General features: G+C 42.3%; 1 protein-coding gene across 3 annotated transcripts in view; it reads right to left on the bottom strand.

The window, feature by feature from the left end:
• The window catches only part of LOC124110632 (myocardin-related transcription factor B-like), a 103421-nt gene that overhangs the window by 8656 nt on the left and 81591 nt on the right, over positions 1-13174 (bottom strand). For all 3 annotated transcript variants that reach the window (XM_046469945.2, XM_046469944.2, XM_046469946.2), the window contains 5 exons: positions 11221-11296; positions 7772-7933; positions 2588-4664; positions 1557-1704; positions 921-1041 (listed from right to left, as the gene is read on the bottom strand). In XM_046469945.2, coding sequence (XP_046325901.2) covers positions 921-1041; positions 1557-1704; positions 2588-4664; positions 7772-7933; positions 11221-11296 — 2584 coding nt within the window. The remainder of the gene's footprint in view (positions 1-920; positions 1042-1556; positions 1705-2587; positions 4665-7771; positions 7934-11220; positions 11297-13174) is intronic.

The raw sequence follows: 13174 nt of genomic DNA, 5'->3' as shown, positions 1-13174 counted from the left end.
AATCATGGGTTTATGGTGTGCCCAAGGGCCACAAGTCTGCACAGCAAAATCGACAAATTAGACGACAGGGCCACCCGTGCTGCCTACATTCCTAGAAGACATTGTCTCCTAGGTGTTGATCATAAATGTATTAAAGTTGTAGTCAGTGGGGGGAGTAAGTTTTATGCCCCTTTCAGAAATATTCCAGCAATATCATTCTGAGGACACCAGAGATTGGCTTCACACATTGTACCTTAGTGGGAAAGTGAAACATGGCCTTCGGTGTCAATATCTTTATCCACACCATCTATCACACCACATACTATGAAACTGTAAGTTCATACGGTTTGCACAACAGTAGGCAATTATTACTGATAAAGACATGATTTTGACATGTTTTAACATGAATAATATCCCACTCAGCTACAATATACTGACTCTTCACCGACCAGTCCTTGTTTTATCCCCTGAATGACAAGAGCAGCATTAGAAATTGGCACTAGTCCCATAGTCCTTGCCAAACTGCCCAATAGTTAAGGTATCATAAGGATGAGTAGAAATTTGTTTTTTTTAAGGGGCTTGCTATATGTTATCATTATAAGGACTAGTGGACGAAAACTGTTAGTTTCTACTGCTGCCAGAGCCAGGCAGGGTTACAAGTATCTTTATAATGGCTTTTGGTTTGACATGGCCGGGGATCAAACCTCCCGACCTTCCACTCTCCAGGCCAATGCTCTATCCACTAGACAACAGAGGGGGTCATCACTAGGATCGTGAATCAAAGCCACCATGTTAATACAGCATCCAACAACACCCACTTTGTAGCTAACCACATTTCAAGGATATCACCAATTGACGAACCCTCCCCATCGGACCAGCATTGCTAACTCGTACATATCTACAAAAGTGAAAAGTAGAGGAAAACAGCTGCAACAACCTACCTCCATGCCTTATAAGAATCTCTAGAACATCGTCCATCATAGGACTCTTGTGTGACACTGTTGTTGGGTCAGGTGGGTTCGGCGACGATCCACGATCGGCCTGGGATATCACAGCATTTGTCTACAAAACATCATAGTGACAGTGATAAAATCTTCTCACAAAAACATATATCTATATTTATCACTTATTTTATATCTTGATCATCTTAAAATGGTTGAAAAAATGAATCTTATATACTGCAAAAAAAGGTAAGGGATCATGAATATTGTTGGAGATATTACTTTGAAATATATTGAGTGAGTGAGTGAGTATGGTTTAACGCCGCTTTTAGCAATATTCTAGCAATATCATGGCGGGGGACACCTTAAATGGGCTTCACACATTGTACCCATGTCGGGAATCGAACCCGGGTCTTCGGCATGATGAGCGAACGCTTTAACCACTAGGCTACCCGACCGTCTCCTTTGTAATAAAGACTGAGTACACAATTTCACTAAGATATCCCCGAAAAGATTCATGATCCCTAACTTCTTTTGTTCAGTATATGTAGAAAATATAAAACCCGGACAGCTGAATATGAAATATTTAGATCAGTTCTAGAGTCCTGTTGGTCCAATCGTGCTGACTGTACACACCTGTGGTTGATTATGCATTTGTTTGATGGCATCATCATACTTGGGAGGCTCCTTCATAGGGAGGGAGAAAAAGGGGTTGGATGCACTCCTGGTGATCACCTTCTGGCCATCCAGCGGAGAGTTGGGCAAGGAGTTGCGGCCAGCAATGCTGAGGAAGCAACATAGAAAGATAAAACAACCAAGCCTTACATGCCTCATCAGGCATTTATCCAGAAGTGTCACACATGCCCATATTCTGTCCCGATCTTAGCGCTACGATTATCCTAAGTGTATGTTAAAGTATGGGAGTTATGAAAGTCTTAGCGTTAAAGATTGCTTTGTGGAACAGAGCCTAGAAAGCGATCTTAACACTACGACTATCATAAGCCAATGTTCAAGTATGGGAGTTACAATCATCTTAGCACTAAGGTAGCTTTGTGGAACAGGGCCCAGGTCACACATTATGACCACCACATCCTCATTAGACATCTCTCACAACACACATGGATTACTGAAGACCTCCTTTACCCAGGAACCCTCAAAGGGATTACATTAGACTAATGCTTAGAAATTTATTATTTTGATAGAAACAAACAAACTCCATTAAAATTGAAAAGGAGCCCAAGTGAAATGAGAGATTCAGAAACTAATAACCTGTGGAAAATCTAGACTTAATGGATTGGGTGGTCAGGCTTGGAGACTTGCTTGAAAGCTTGGGTGATCATCGTAGCCTGACAACTAGCCACTAATCCAAAGCCTGGGACTAGTTAAATTCTATTTGGCCTAGTTAGCTCAGCTAAAAATAGTCTACATAGTTACAATAAATCTAATGAAAAAACGGTACGAGTCATGTTGTGGATAGTAGTCTCAAAGATTTTGGGCACAGACTGGACCATTATCATAACATCAATCACTGGATAGTCTGGTCCAGACTTGACTATAAACAGGCCACTATCGTACAGCTGGAATCCTGAATGCAGCATTAAACATGTTAAACAACAAACCAACCACTACACCCTGGTCAGTATACAGTTCACAGACGAGCCACTCACCTTGTGTGAGTAACACCATTAGGAGGGACAGCAGCACTAGAGGTTTTAACTGAAGAAGCAGTGAAGACAAAGGGCTGTTGAACACCGGCAGGTGCCGTAGCAACAGACACTTTGGGCTTACTCGTGCCCATGTTCAGGCTTTCATGCAACGAAGTCTTTAGGAAGTCCGGAATAACATGCTTCTTCTCTGCACTATTGGTAACAATGACAGCAGGAATAGCCTGATTGCTGGTTGTCTGGATGGTCTGGGCATTCTGCAGCAGCTGAGCTGGAATATGAATGGGTTTGGCTGCAGTTGTCTGCAGCTGGGGAGACTTGTTGTTGCCAGCTATACTGATCTGTATGGTGTTCATCATTGGTGTTGTAGCAGTAGACTGTACCACGGACTGCTGCAACAGCTGCTGATTCTGGTGTTGGAGATGAACCTGTTGCAGCTGCTGCAGCTGGAGTCGGATCTGGGACTCCTGAAGCTGCCTCTGCAGCTCCTCGATGTGCTTCTGCTGCTGTCTCAGGATGTCCTCTTGAGTCACCTGCTGCTGAGCCTGAGCTGGGCACTGTGCCTGCTGTATCTGCTGCAGCTGTTGAAGCTGCTGCAGTTGTTGCAGCTGTACTTGGGTTTTCTGCAGTTGCTGCAGCTGTGCCTGTTGGATCTGCATTTGAACTGCTGGACTGAGAGTGGTAATAGTGTTAATACTCTGACCGGGTTCACCTGGCACCTGGTCCACATCCATCGCCACCTCAGTGGACATTGCTGACACCACTGACGGTGGTCGTGACTGGTGGTCCACGGACATAGGTACCGAATTATGATTAGAGCTGTGCTGACTTTTCAACTGGTTTAATGTCACACCAGCACTAGACACTTCCATTGAATCAGGAGAGAGTGGAGTTAGGACACTTTCCATCAATGATGGTGAGGTCGGTGGAGAGTTGATAATACTAGCTTCTTCATTAGATGCTACTGACTGTACACTAAGTATAGCATTCACAGTCTGTATGGGTGGTGGAGAAACCACATTTGTATCCTGAGGAGTTGGACTCTGAAGGGATATTGTAACAGTTGGTTTTGGTGAATTGGCTGGGCTTACTGCAACAGGTGCAGGAGAGGCAGCCACTGGTGCTACTTCTGTGTATGGTTTTAACCTCTCGATGAGCTGTGGCTTAGAGCCAGACACAGGCATGTTCCTCTTCTTCAGCTCTGCTTTTAAGTCAGCAACCTTCAACTCCTCCAGGTTTCCTGTCAGTTTAGGATGGGAAGCAGCCACAGCATTGATGGCAGCTGATTTACTGCTTGAATGTCGACTTGGAGGAGGATGGGACTGTACAACTGGAGATGGTGGTTGGGAGATTTGTTGCTGAACAATCTCTTGTTTAATCTGTGGCTGCTGTGGCTGTTGTGTTTGGACTACAGTGGGAGCATGGATGACAGACTGAGTTGTCTCAGTCTTAGGAACTGTAGAGACCATTGGTGCCGTGACTACCATGCTGTTTGGGGGATTGCCTTGGGGTTGGAGTCCGACAGTTGCAGGAGGGAGCTGCCCTTCACCCAGCTTCTGTGATGGCAGGAGGAATGGCAGGTTCTTTTGCTGGAACTCCAGCTGCCACTGAAGGAACAGCTGCTGCTGCTGCAGCATGACGTGGTAAGGAGTTTCGTTGTTGTTGTTCTGTTGGGAACTCTGTTGGTTCTTAACAACGTTTGGTGGACCCTTGTATTCATGGAATTTGATAACTTTAGCTTTAGGTGCAGTCTTTGGCTTGGATTTCTTTGGTCTTGATTTATTGTTGCCATTGCTGCTGGAATTCCCATTTTTGGGTGATGTAACTGGGTGGCTGCTCAACACACTTGATGAAATCTTGGTGATGATAGGAGGTGGTGGGGGGCTCTTCTGCATGGAGACCGGGAGTTCAGGAGGAGGCGGGGGCATGGAATTGGGGCTGCTGATGTCCGAGAAGCTGGAGTCATCCTGAGGGGGCGATGGCGCTCCATCACTGATGCTCTCTTCATCAAACAGGAAGTGTTGAGGTTGCATGAGGATATCCTCATTCTCCCGTGTCTTATTGAAGGCAATAGATCCATCTGTAACATGATGACAAGAGTTGGTTTAATTTGTTTATCACATCTACACCTAGGTCATACATACTACAGTTTTAGGATGAATATATGTGATGAATATAGACAGTATTATTATGTTCATATAAATCATATTCAGACAAATACATTTTTATGTTTGGTTGATCTGAAGGTGTGACATACTAAATATGTCAAAGTACAAAAAGAACACTGATGTTACTCATAAAGGTGGCATGGTAAGATAATAAACCCCATATAATGAGCAAAAATTGCAATCTAATAAATACAAACAGGTATTTCAATAATGCAGCCATGATAAGACAAGAGGCTGGCAGGAATTTGGCATGAAGCCAATTGCTATTTCAACCACTTTAAGATCATATGTTCTTACATTCTCATTGCAATTTGAAATTATACAAAAGTTGAAGAAAATTGAATTACTCCACATAAAATGTAAATATTTCTTAAATGTGTGTTGAAAGAGGAAATATCTGGGCTTGTGTCCGCCTGTTAGAATGTTGCTACTTGGTGTATTCTGACAAAACATTAAACTGGTGTGGCAGGAAAGATAAGATTATCTTTACAACTCTGATAATAGGCTCAAACAGAATTCAAAGGTAGTTAGCAGTTTTTCCATGCCATAGCTAGCACTACATAAACATCAAGCCTATCTCTTCCAAAATTGAAAAGATGATCTCGTCATTAACAACCTCTGCAGTAAGTCTAGCCATCATATCAGAAACCTGTTGATAACCCTACGGCAGGCCTTCAGTATGTAGAGCAACAACTGAGTGCACAGATGTGTTCTAATGTAGAAACTGAATAAACTTCTGAAGCTGACTCTAAACAAAATCCAATGACACCCAGTAACAAAATACATCTTATCTGTAAATGCCTCTCAATAACAGTTCCTGGTTTTTCATCACATGATGTGGCACTTGAACAGTCACAACTCACTGGAGTGATGGTAAGTGGTGGTAAGTACCCTTGGCTGTAATTAATGGTGGTCCAAATGTATGACATGGATAAATGGAAGCCTCACTACAAGATGTTGATCAGCAAGAGATAACAAGAAAATAAATTGTCTTGAATTCAGTGTATCTGGCTTGAAGACCTGTCTGATACTTCCAACTGTCTACACACATTCCTAACATATCCAGGTTCCCCATCCTGCCCCTTGTGCTGTCTACAGCCCCTCCTGGCATGTCCATGTTCCCTATCTTGCCCCTTGTGCTGTCTACAGCCCCTCCTGGCATGTCCAGGTTCCCTATCCTGCCCCTTGTGTTGTCTACAGCCCCTCCTGGCATGTACATGTTCCCTATCCTGCCCCTTGTGTTGTCTACAGCCCCTCCTGGCATGTACATGTTCCCTATCCTGCCCCTTGTGCTGTCTACAGCCCCTCCTGGCATGTCCAGGTTCCCTATCCTGCCCCTTGTGTTGTCTACAGCCCCTCCTGGCATGTCCAGGTTCCCTATCCTGCCCCTTGTGTTGTCTACAGCCCATCCTGGCATGTCCAGGTTCCCTATCCTGCCCCTTGTGCTGTCTACAGCCCCTCCTGGCATGTCCATGTTCCCTATCCTGCCCCTTGTGCTGTCTACAGCCCCTCCTGGCATGTCCAGGGTTCCATAACCGTCTTGGTATGTCTACAGCCCACAGCAAGCACACCAGCTCCCTACATGCACCGATACACGCAACTCAGTATACACACCATGATAAAACTTCTCTGTGTTTTGATAACATGCTATTTTCCAACACTGCTTTCAACAGTATCATCACAGCTCTAATCCATTTACAAGCACTTTTTTCTTTTGGCTGAGACGTCTTGTTCAAAATAAACCAAATTCTTTTGGGCATCAAACCATTATACACATCATTTGATGTATAATTAAACAAATAAACGACCCATATTTCTCAGGTATTACAAGTGTGTGTGTCAATTATTATTCCCTGATTTACCATATGAGTCATCAACAAGAAGCACGTAAGAAGTACAGAACCTGGGGTTAGAAACAGTTGGAGATGAAGACACTGACTTCAGGAACGCTACACATCCCCCTTCCAACCAAGTGCAGAAACATTTGCCCAGTCGGGCATAAGCACACCAATGTTTTTCGCCATTAGGTGTCTACTGAGCAATTATCCTCCATGGCACCTGTGGGATATGAGCTCGTATTTTCCTTGTTCTCCAATGGCCTGTGTGACCCTCAACATGGATGAGCCCATCCAGTCTGATAAAGCTACTTGCCTGTGCTTGAATAAATAATCCTTCAACTGGAACTCACATAAACTAGATCTGGTTACCTATTGTTATTTTTTAATGGCACCTGCTATTCCTGTAGTGTTCTTTTGCACTTTATAAAGTGAAAATGTCAGCATCACATCGGAGCTAAATGTTACGGCTTCCTACAGTTTGTGTCAGAATCTGGGAATTGTAGACATTTGCCAAAGGGGTTACAAAACAAATCGAACACTGATAAGAAAGTGTGCAAACATCTGAAAAAATAGATGTTTTTTGGGGGGGTACCAGTTAGTGCCACAAAGTCATAGTTACACATTAGAAGGTCACGCACAAGACAAATAAATAACTGTTCATGACAGCACAGACTCTGTAGACCTAATCAATTTGTAAAACAATCAAACTAATGTCAGCTTCCACAAAAGCTTCAGGAAAACCATCAATAATAATCTATGTCCAAGCTTTTACTTGGTAGTTTCACCAATGGGAACGGAAACTGAATACGTAGAAATATACACTATGAGATTCAGGACGGTACTGACACCATCCAATGGAATGAAAACTGCAAGCCAACAAATGAACACCACAATGCAAACCACCACTTTCCTTATTTGTGACTGCAAGGCCGTGCACTGCCTCAAAATGTAATGCAAAACTTTACACCTGGGCTAACACTTACTCAAGACAACTTTCATCAACAGGAATCACAAAGCCAAATTTTGGAAAACTGACCATGAAATCACCTATCAAGATGAGTAAACATGAAAGAATTATTTCTGGAAGGTTTTCGTCACGTTCAATAGCATAACCACGTATGTGGTATTTGTCAGGAACATGTGCTATGTGTTATGCAAGCTTGGAGCGTAGATTGTGGTACCTTTAATGGCTTCCACAAGCTCATCGCTTGTTTTCAATATGTTTCCCTCTACCAGTTCCAATGGCCCTGGTCGATTGGCAAGTTTGGTGTTGAGGCCATCAGTCAGACGAGCTTTTTTAAGCAATCTCTGTCTCTCATGCAACGATGGGTCAATTTTAGTGTCTGGAAAATAAGGAATCCAGTTAGTATAATACCACACATGAAAACCAAATTGGAGAAAATGCTCAAATTTCACTTTTCAAACCGAATTTGAAAAATCAAATGTTATGCATTTCTCACAAAGTTAATAGTTATTGGTTATTAGTAAGTTAGCGAGTGGAAAAACAGTTTGCAAACGTTTCTTTTAATTTTTGAATCTGCTATTAGAAATTGTGTTGTCTAAAGATGCGTCTATAATACTAAAAGAATGCCAGCTTATAGTGACAACATAGTACACTATTTGGTTTTCACTTGAGACAAAAGGTTAATATAACAAGACATGCAAATGGAGCACTCATGAATACGTTTCTATATCGAAGAAAATATTTCTGTATTCATTTTTGCCATGCTTAATATTTGACATAATTTAAGATACTGCCCAAGGCACTGTTCCACAAAGCAATCTTAGCGTTAAGACAATGGTAAATCACTAAGATAATCATCAGATCACATGGGAACTGGACTCAGGACTCGGTTCCACAAAGCGATCTTAGCACTAAGAGGATCGTAAGTCCCATGCTTTAACATTGACGTAAGGCTACAGATCACTTTGTGGAACAAAGCCAAGAACGGTTCATTTACAGAAGTGAACAGTATTATCTCCCTGAAGTGAAATGACAGAAGACATTACCACTTCATTAAGAGATTATATCTATATGATAAGCAAGCATAAAGACTTCATGTAACAGCAAGCCCATTTCAAACCATCACCCCATACAACAAGCAAAATCATGCACAACAGAGAGATGATGTACAGATTTGGACACGTGTTTATGTCAAGGCTGTATTTTCCGTGTACTTTCTTTTTCTTTCTGGGTTTTCTTGGTGAACATGCCAAGATGACAGGAGGCAAAAATATTTTTTTTGAGAAATACACATTTTTTATGTCACCATTTGTGGGTTTTTTTCAAACAAAATAACTTCTTGAATCCAAAGTTATACCAAAAATACAAGCACACACTGGCCTTATAAATTAACATGTGAGTCTGAACAATCTTTACATCACATGCATGATCATGCAGAATTGTAGTGAGTGAGTTTGGGTTTTTTGTCGCCTTTAGCAATAGTCCAGCAAAATCAGGGCTGGACACAGGAAAGGTGCTTCTCACATTGTACCCACATGGGGAAGCAAACCAGGGCCCACTTGCACAGAGTGATCTTAGCACTAAGACTATTGTAAGCCTATGTTATAGTATGGGAGTTAAGATCATCTTAGCGCTAAGATCGCTTTGTGCAAGTGGGTCCAGGGCCCTTGACGTGGCAAGCGAGCGCTTTTACCACCCCGTGCAGACTAGGAGGACATACTGGGGTGAAATGATACATTGGGGTGCGATACAATCTGTATCAAGATACTAGGATCACAACACCAAATTTGAACATTTGAGGTACATTGATTCAGATTGTCCTATTAAGACAACTATAATACTTATTCAATTCAAATCAAGATACCAATCCTACAAAACACTGTATCGCAGTATCGTCACACCCCTGGAAGATATGTCTTTAGCCAGTCTCCTCATCTATCCACTGTGATGAAGCATGGAATGTACAGTTCATGACAACAAGGATTTGTATGATTCTGTCAGAACAAAACACCAAACCCCTTTTTTACAAAGCAGTCTTTGCATTACAATGATTGTAAGTATATGTGAAAGTATGGGCATAATCACAGGACCGTCTCCCTGGTGTAGTGGGTAGAGTGTCTGCCCGGGGAGAGAGAAGGGTCAGTGATTCAATCCCCCGCTCACATCATACCAAAAGATGGTACATGTTGTTACACTGCTTAGCGCTCGGCATTAAGGGGATAAAACAAGGACTGGTTGGCTTGGAGACACTATACTATGTCTGAATGGGCAATTCATGTTAAACTACAGCATGGTCACTTTGGTGTCTCAGTGAGCTGCCACCATATAAGTCTGGACTAGTACAAACAGCTAAACATACATGATGCATGCAAGTTGCTATGTAAGTGATACAATCTTGAACGAGATGTCAAACCCCATTTTAACCCCCACCTCATCTATAATCACAGTCTACACATTCCAACTATCGTAAGTATATTTGTTAAGGTGTGTCTTAACATTCGACTATTAAAAGTACAGACTAAGGTATGCCTATATCAGTCTTAACATTCCAACTATCGTAACGTTGCTCCTAAGTATATGTTAAGGTATGACTATAATCACAGTCTTAACATTACGATGATCGTAAGTATATGTTAACATATGACTATAACCACAGTCTTAATGTTACAACTCTCGTAAGTATATGTTAAGGTATGACTATAATCACAGTCTTAACATTCAAACTATCGTAAGTATATGTTAAGGTATGGCTATAATCACAGCCATACTTACGATGCTCGTAAGTATATGTTAAGGTATGACTATAATCACAGTCTTAACATTCAAACTATCGTAAGTATATGTTAAGGTATGGCTATAATCACAGCCATACTTACGATGCTCGTAAGTATTTGTTAAGGTATGACTATAATCACATTCTTAACATTACGATGCTCGTAAGTATATGTTAATGTATAACTATAATCATGGTCTTAACATTACGACTATCGTAAGTATATGTTAATGTATTATTATAATCACAGTAAAAACATTGTGACTCTTAAGTATAAGTTAACATACGACTATAACCACAGTCTTAATGTTACAACTCTTGTAGGTATATGTTAAAGTATGACTTTAATCACGGTCTTAACATTACGACTATTTAAAGTATACGTTAACATATGGCAATAATAATAGTTTTAATATACAGTCTATCTTAAGTATATGTAAAAATATGGGCATTACCACAATCTTAACAATATGACTATCGTAAGTATTTGTTAAATTACAGGCATAATCTCAGCACTACTCTAATATTACAAGTGCAGGAACGGATCTAACAACGTAGCACGACCACCATCCACAGCTTATCTCAAAGTTACGACAGCCTCAGTGTTATGAATATCACAAGTCAATGCATATCATTACAACAGTTGCAGTGATAAGATTGCTTTTGTTGAATAAGGTCCAAGACAAAATCTTTGAATTTATTTTCGGTCCATGAGGCATTGGATTTCCTGATTTGAAATACACACAACATGACAACATACATTTTTCAAGTTTTTTCTTCTGAAAATAATGGCACCACTCAAAATAAGACCGTCTTGAAATTGTGATACATATTTGATCTTGATAAAGGCTAAAACATATATATGATATACACATCAGACAGATTGAACCCACCTTCTAGAATGTGTTGTTGAACAAGCGACTGTCGGTCAGGGCGAGACTGGATTTTGTGTTTTAATAAGTCTCCAGTCTGAAATTAATAGAAATAATTAGTACAGTATCTTAAACAATTTAAAATAAATTAGCATATAAGACAACAATGTTGACAACTGAGAATTAGCTTGGTTTCAAATTCATGTATATTTAACTGGTTAAGAAAGGCACTTGAGTAAAATTGAAGAAATGTCTTTGTAAATGACTAGTAATTGAAGTGTCAGCATTAGCAATCTGATGGAATGTTGTACATGCTTGTGGGACAAGTGTTACACATGCAGCGATCTGCCCCCCACTGGGGCATGGGAGATAGCCTGGGAGCCAACTGTTTGGAACTAATTACACAGATAAAGCTGACATTTCATTAGTGATAAACTGGGTTGATGGTGTTTACATTCAATCACTATAAATTCTATACTGGAGTCATACCAGTTGAGCTTAACATCCTTGATGGAATTCCCCCAAAATACAACAAAGTGCAAGTTTACTGTCGTGTTATTGTGGGTGTTGTATGGTAATTTCACTAGACCTCCCTGCATTTTACTAGTTTTCTAAAAATCCTGACCTTGTACCAACAGCTTTACCGATTTCCACCTAACCCACCATCCTACACCTCCGCATCCTACCACCCCACAACCCACCTCACACATCCTCCCAAGCCAACACCCCACTACACCATCTCCACCGCAACACCCACTACACCATCCCCACCACACCATTCCACACCTCCCCATCCTACCACCAACCCCTCCCCACTACACCATCCCATACCTACCCATCTTACCACCTATCCCCCCAGGCCAACACCCCACCCCACCCCCTCTACCCCACACATCTTTCCCAAGCCAACGCCACAAAACGTCCCTATCCATTCTAACACCCCCAACCCACCTCAGACATCATCCCCATTCACACACAAATCCCCAACACATACACTCCACACACTATCCCAACCCATCCCAATCCCCATCCCCATCCTACCACCCCCACCCACATCACAAATCATTTCCTAAACCAACACCTCACCCCACCCAACCCCATCCTACCAACCCCACCCACATCACACACCATCCCAACCACACCTTCACTCCATCCCAACCTTACGACACAATTGCCACCCTAACACACCCAATACCCACACGATTCCACACCACCCTAAGACACCATCCTCACCCTAAAACTACCCCACCGCATCTCAAAACTATCAACTAAATGGCAGCTAATACAAACTTTTTTTCGGTTTCTTTCTGCTATAAACTGTTGAAGTATTTAGTGTGTCATGTTTACTTGTGGAGCACAGAGCCTGATTGGTTTAACATAAGCATGAATCTGCTGTACAGCAGTCGAACAGCTGAACGCCTGTGACCAGTGACCAAGTAACGGGGTAAGCTTGTGTCAGAAAGAGAGAGACAGCTGCCAAAATCCACCCATTCTCTCTCCCTCCCAACCCCACCCTCCCTGGTAGTGATACCTGCAGGCAAGACAGATGATGGGATACCTGCAGGTGCCACACCCTAAGTTGCCAGCAAGGTAGTAACACCTGCAGGTGCCACGCCCACAGTTGCCACCAAGCTAGTGACACCTGCAGGTGCCACGCCCACAGTTGCCACCAAGGTAGTAACACCTGCAGGTGCCACACCCACAGATGCCACCAAGCTAGTGACACCTGCAGCTGCCACACCCTCAGTTGTCACCAAGGTAGTAACACCTGCAGGTGCCACACCCACAGTTGCCACCAAGCTGGTGACACCTGCAGCAGCCACACCCACAGTTGCCACCAAGCTAATGACACCTGCAGGTGCCATACCCACAGTTGCCACCAATGTAGTGACACCTGCAGGTTCCACACCCACAGTTGCCACCAAAGTAGTGACACCTGCAGCTGCCACACCCACAGTTGCCACCAAAGGAGTAA

The sequence above is a fragment of the Haliotis rufescens genome, unplaced genomic scaffold (assembly GCF_023055435.1).
Source record: "Haliotis rufescens isolate VD_foot unplaced genomic scaffold, xgHalRufe1.0.p SCAF_11, whole genome shotgun sequence".
In the NCBI taxonomy this organism is placed as follows: Eukaryota; Metazoa; Mollusca; class Gastropoda; order Lepetellida; family Haliotidae; genus Haliotis; species Haliotis rufescens.
The sequence above is the reverse complement of the archived record's forward strand: the minus strand, read 5'-3'. Positions and strand labels throughout refer to the sequence as shown.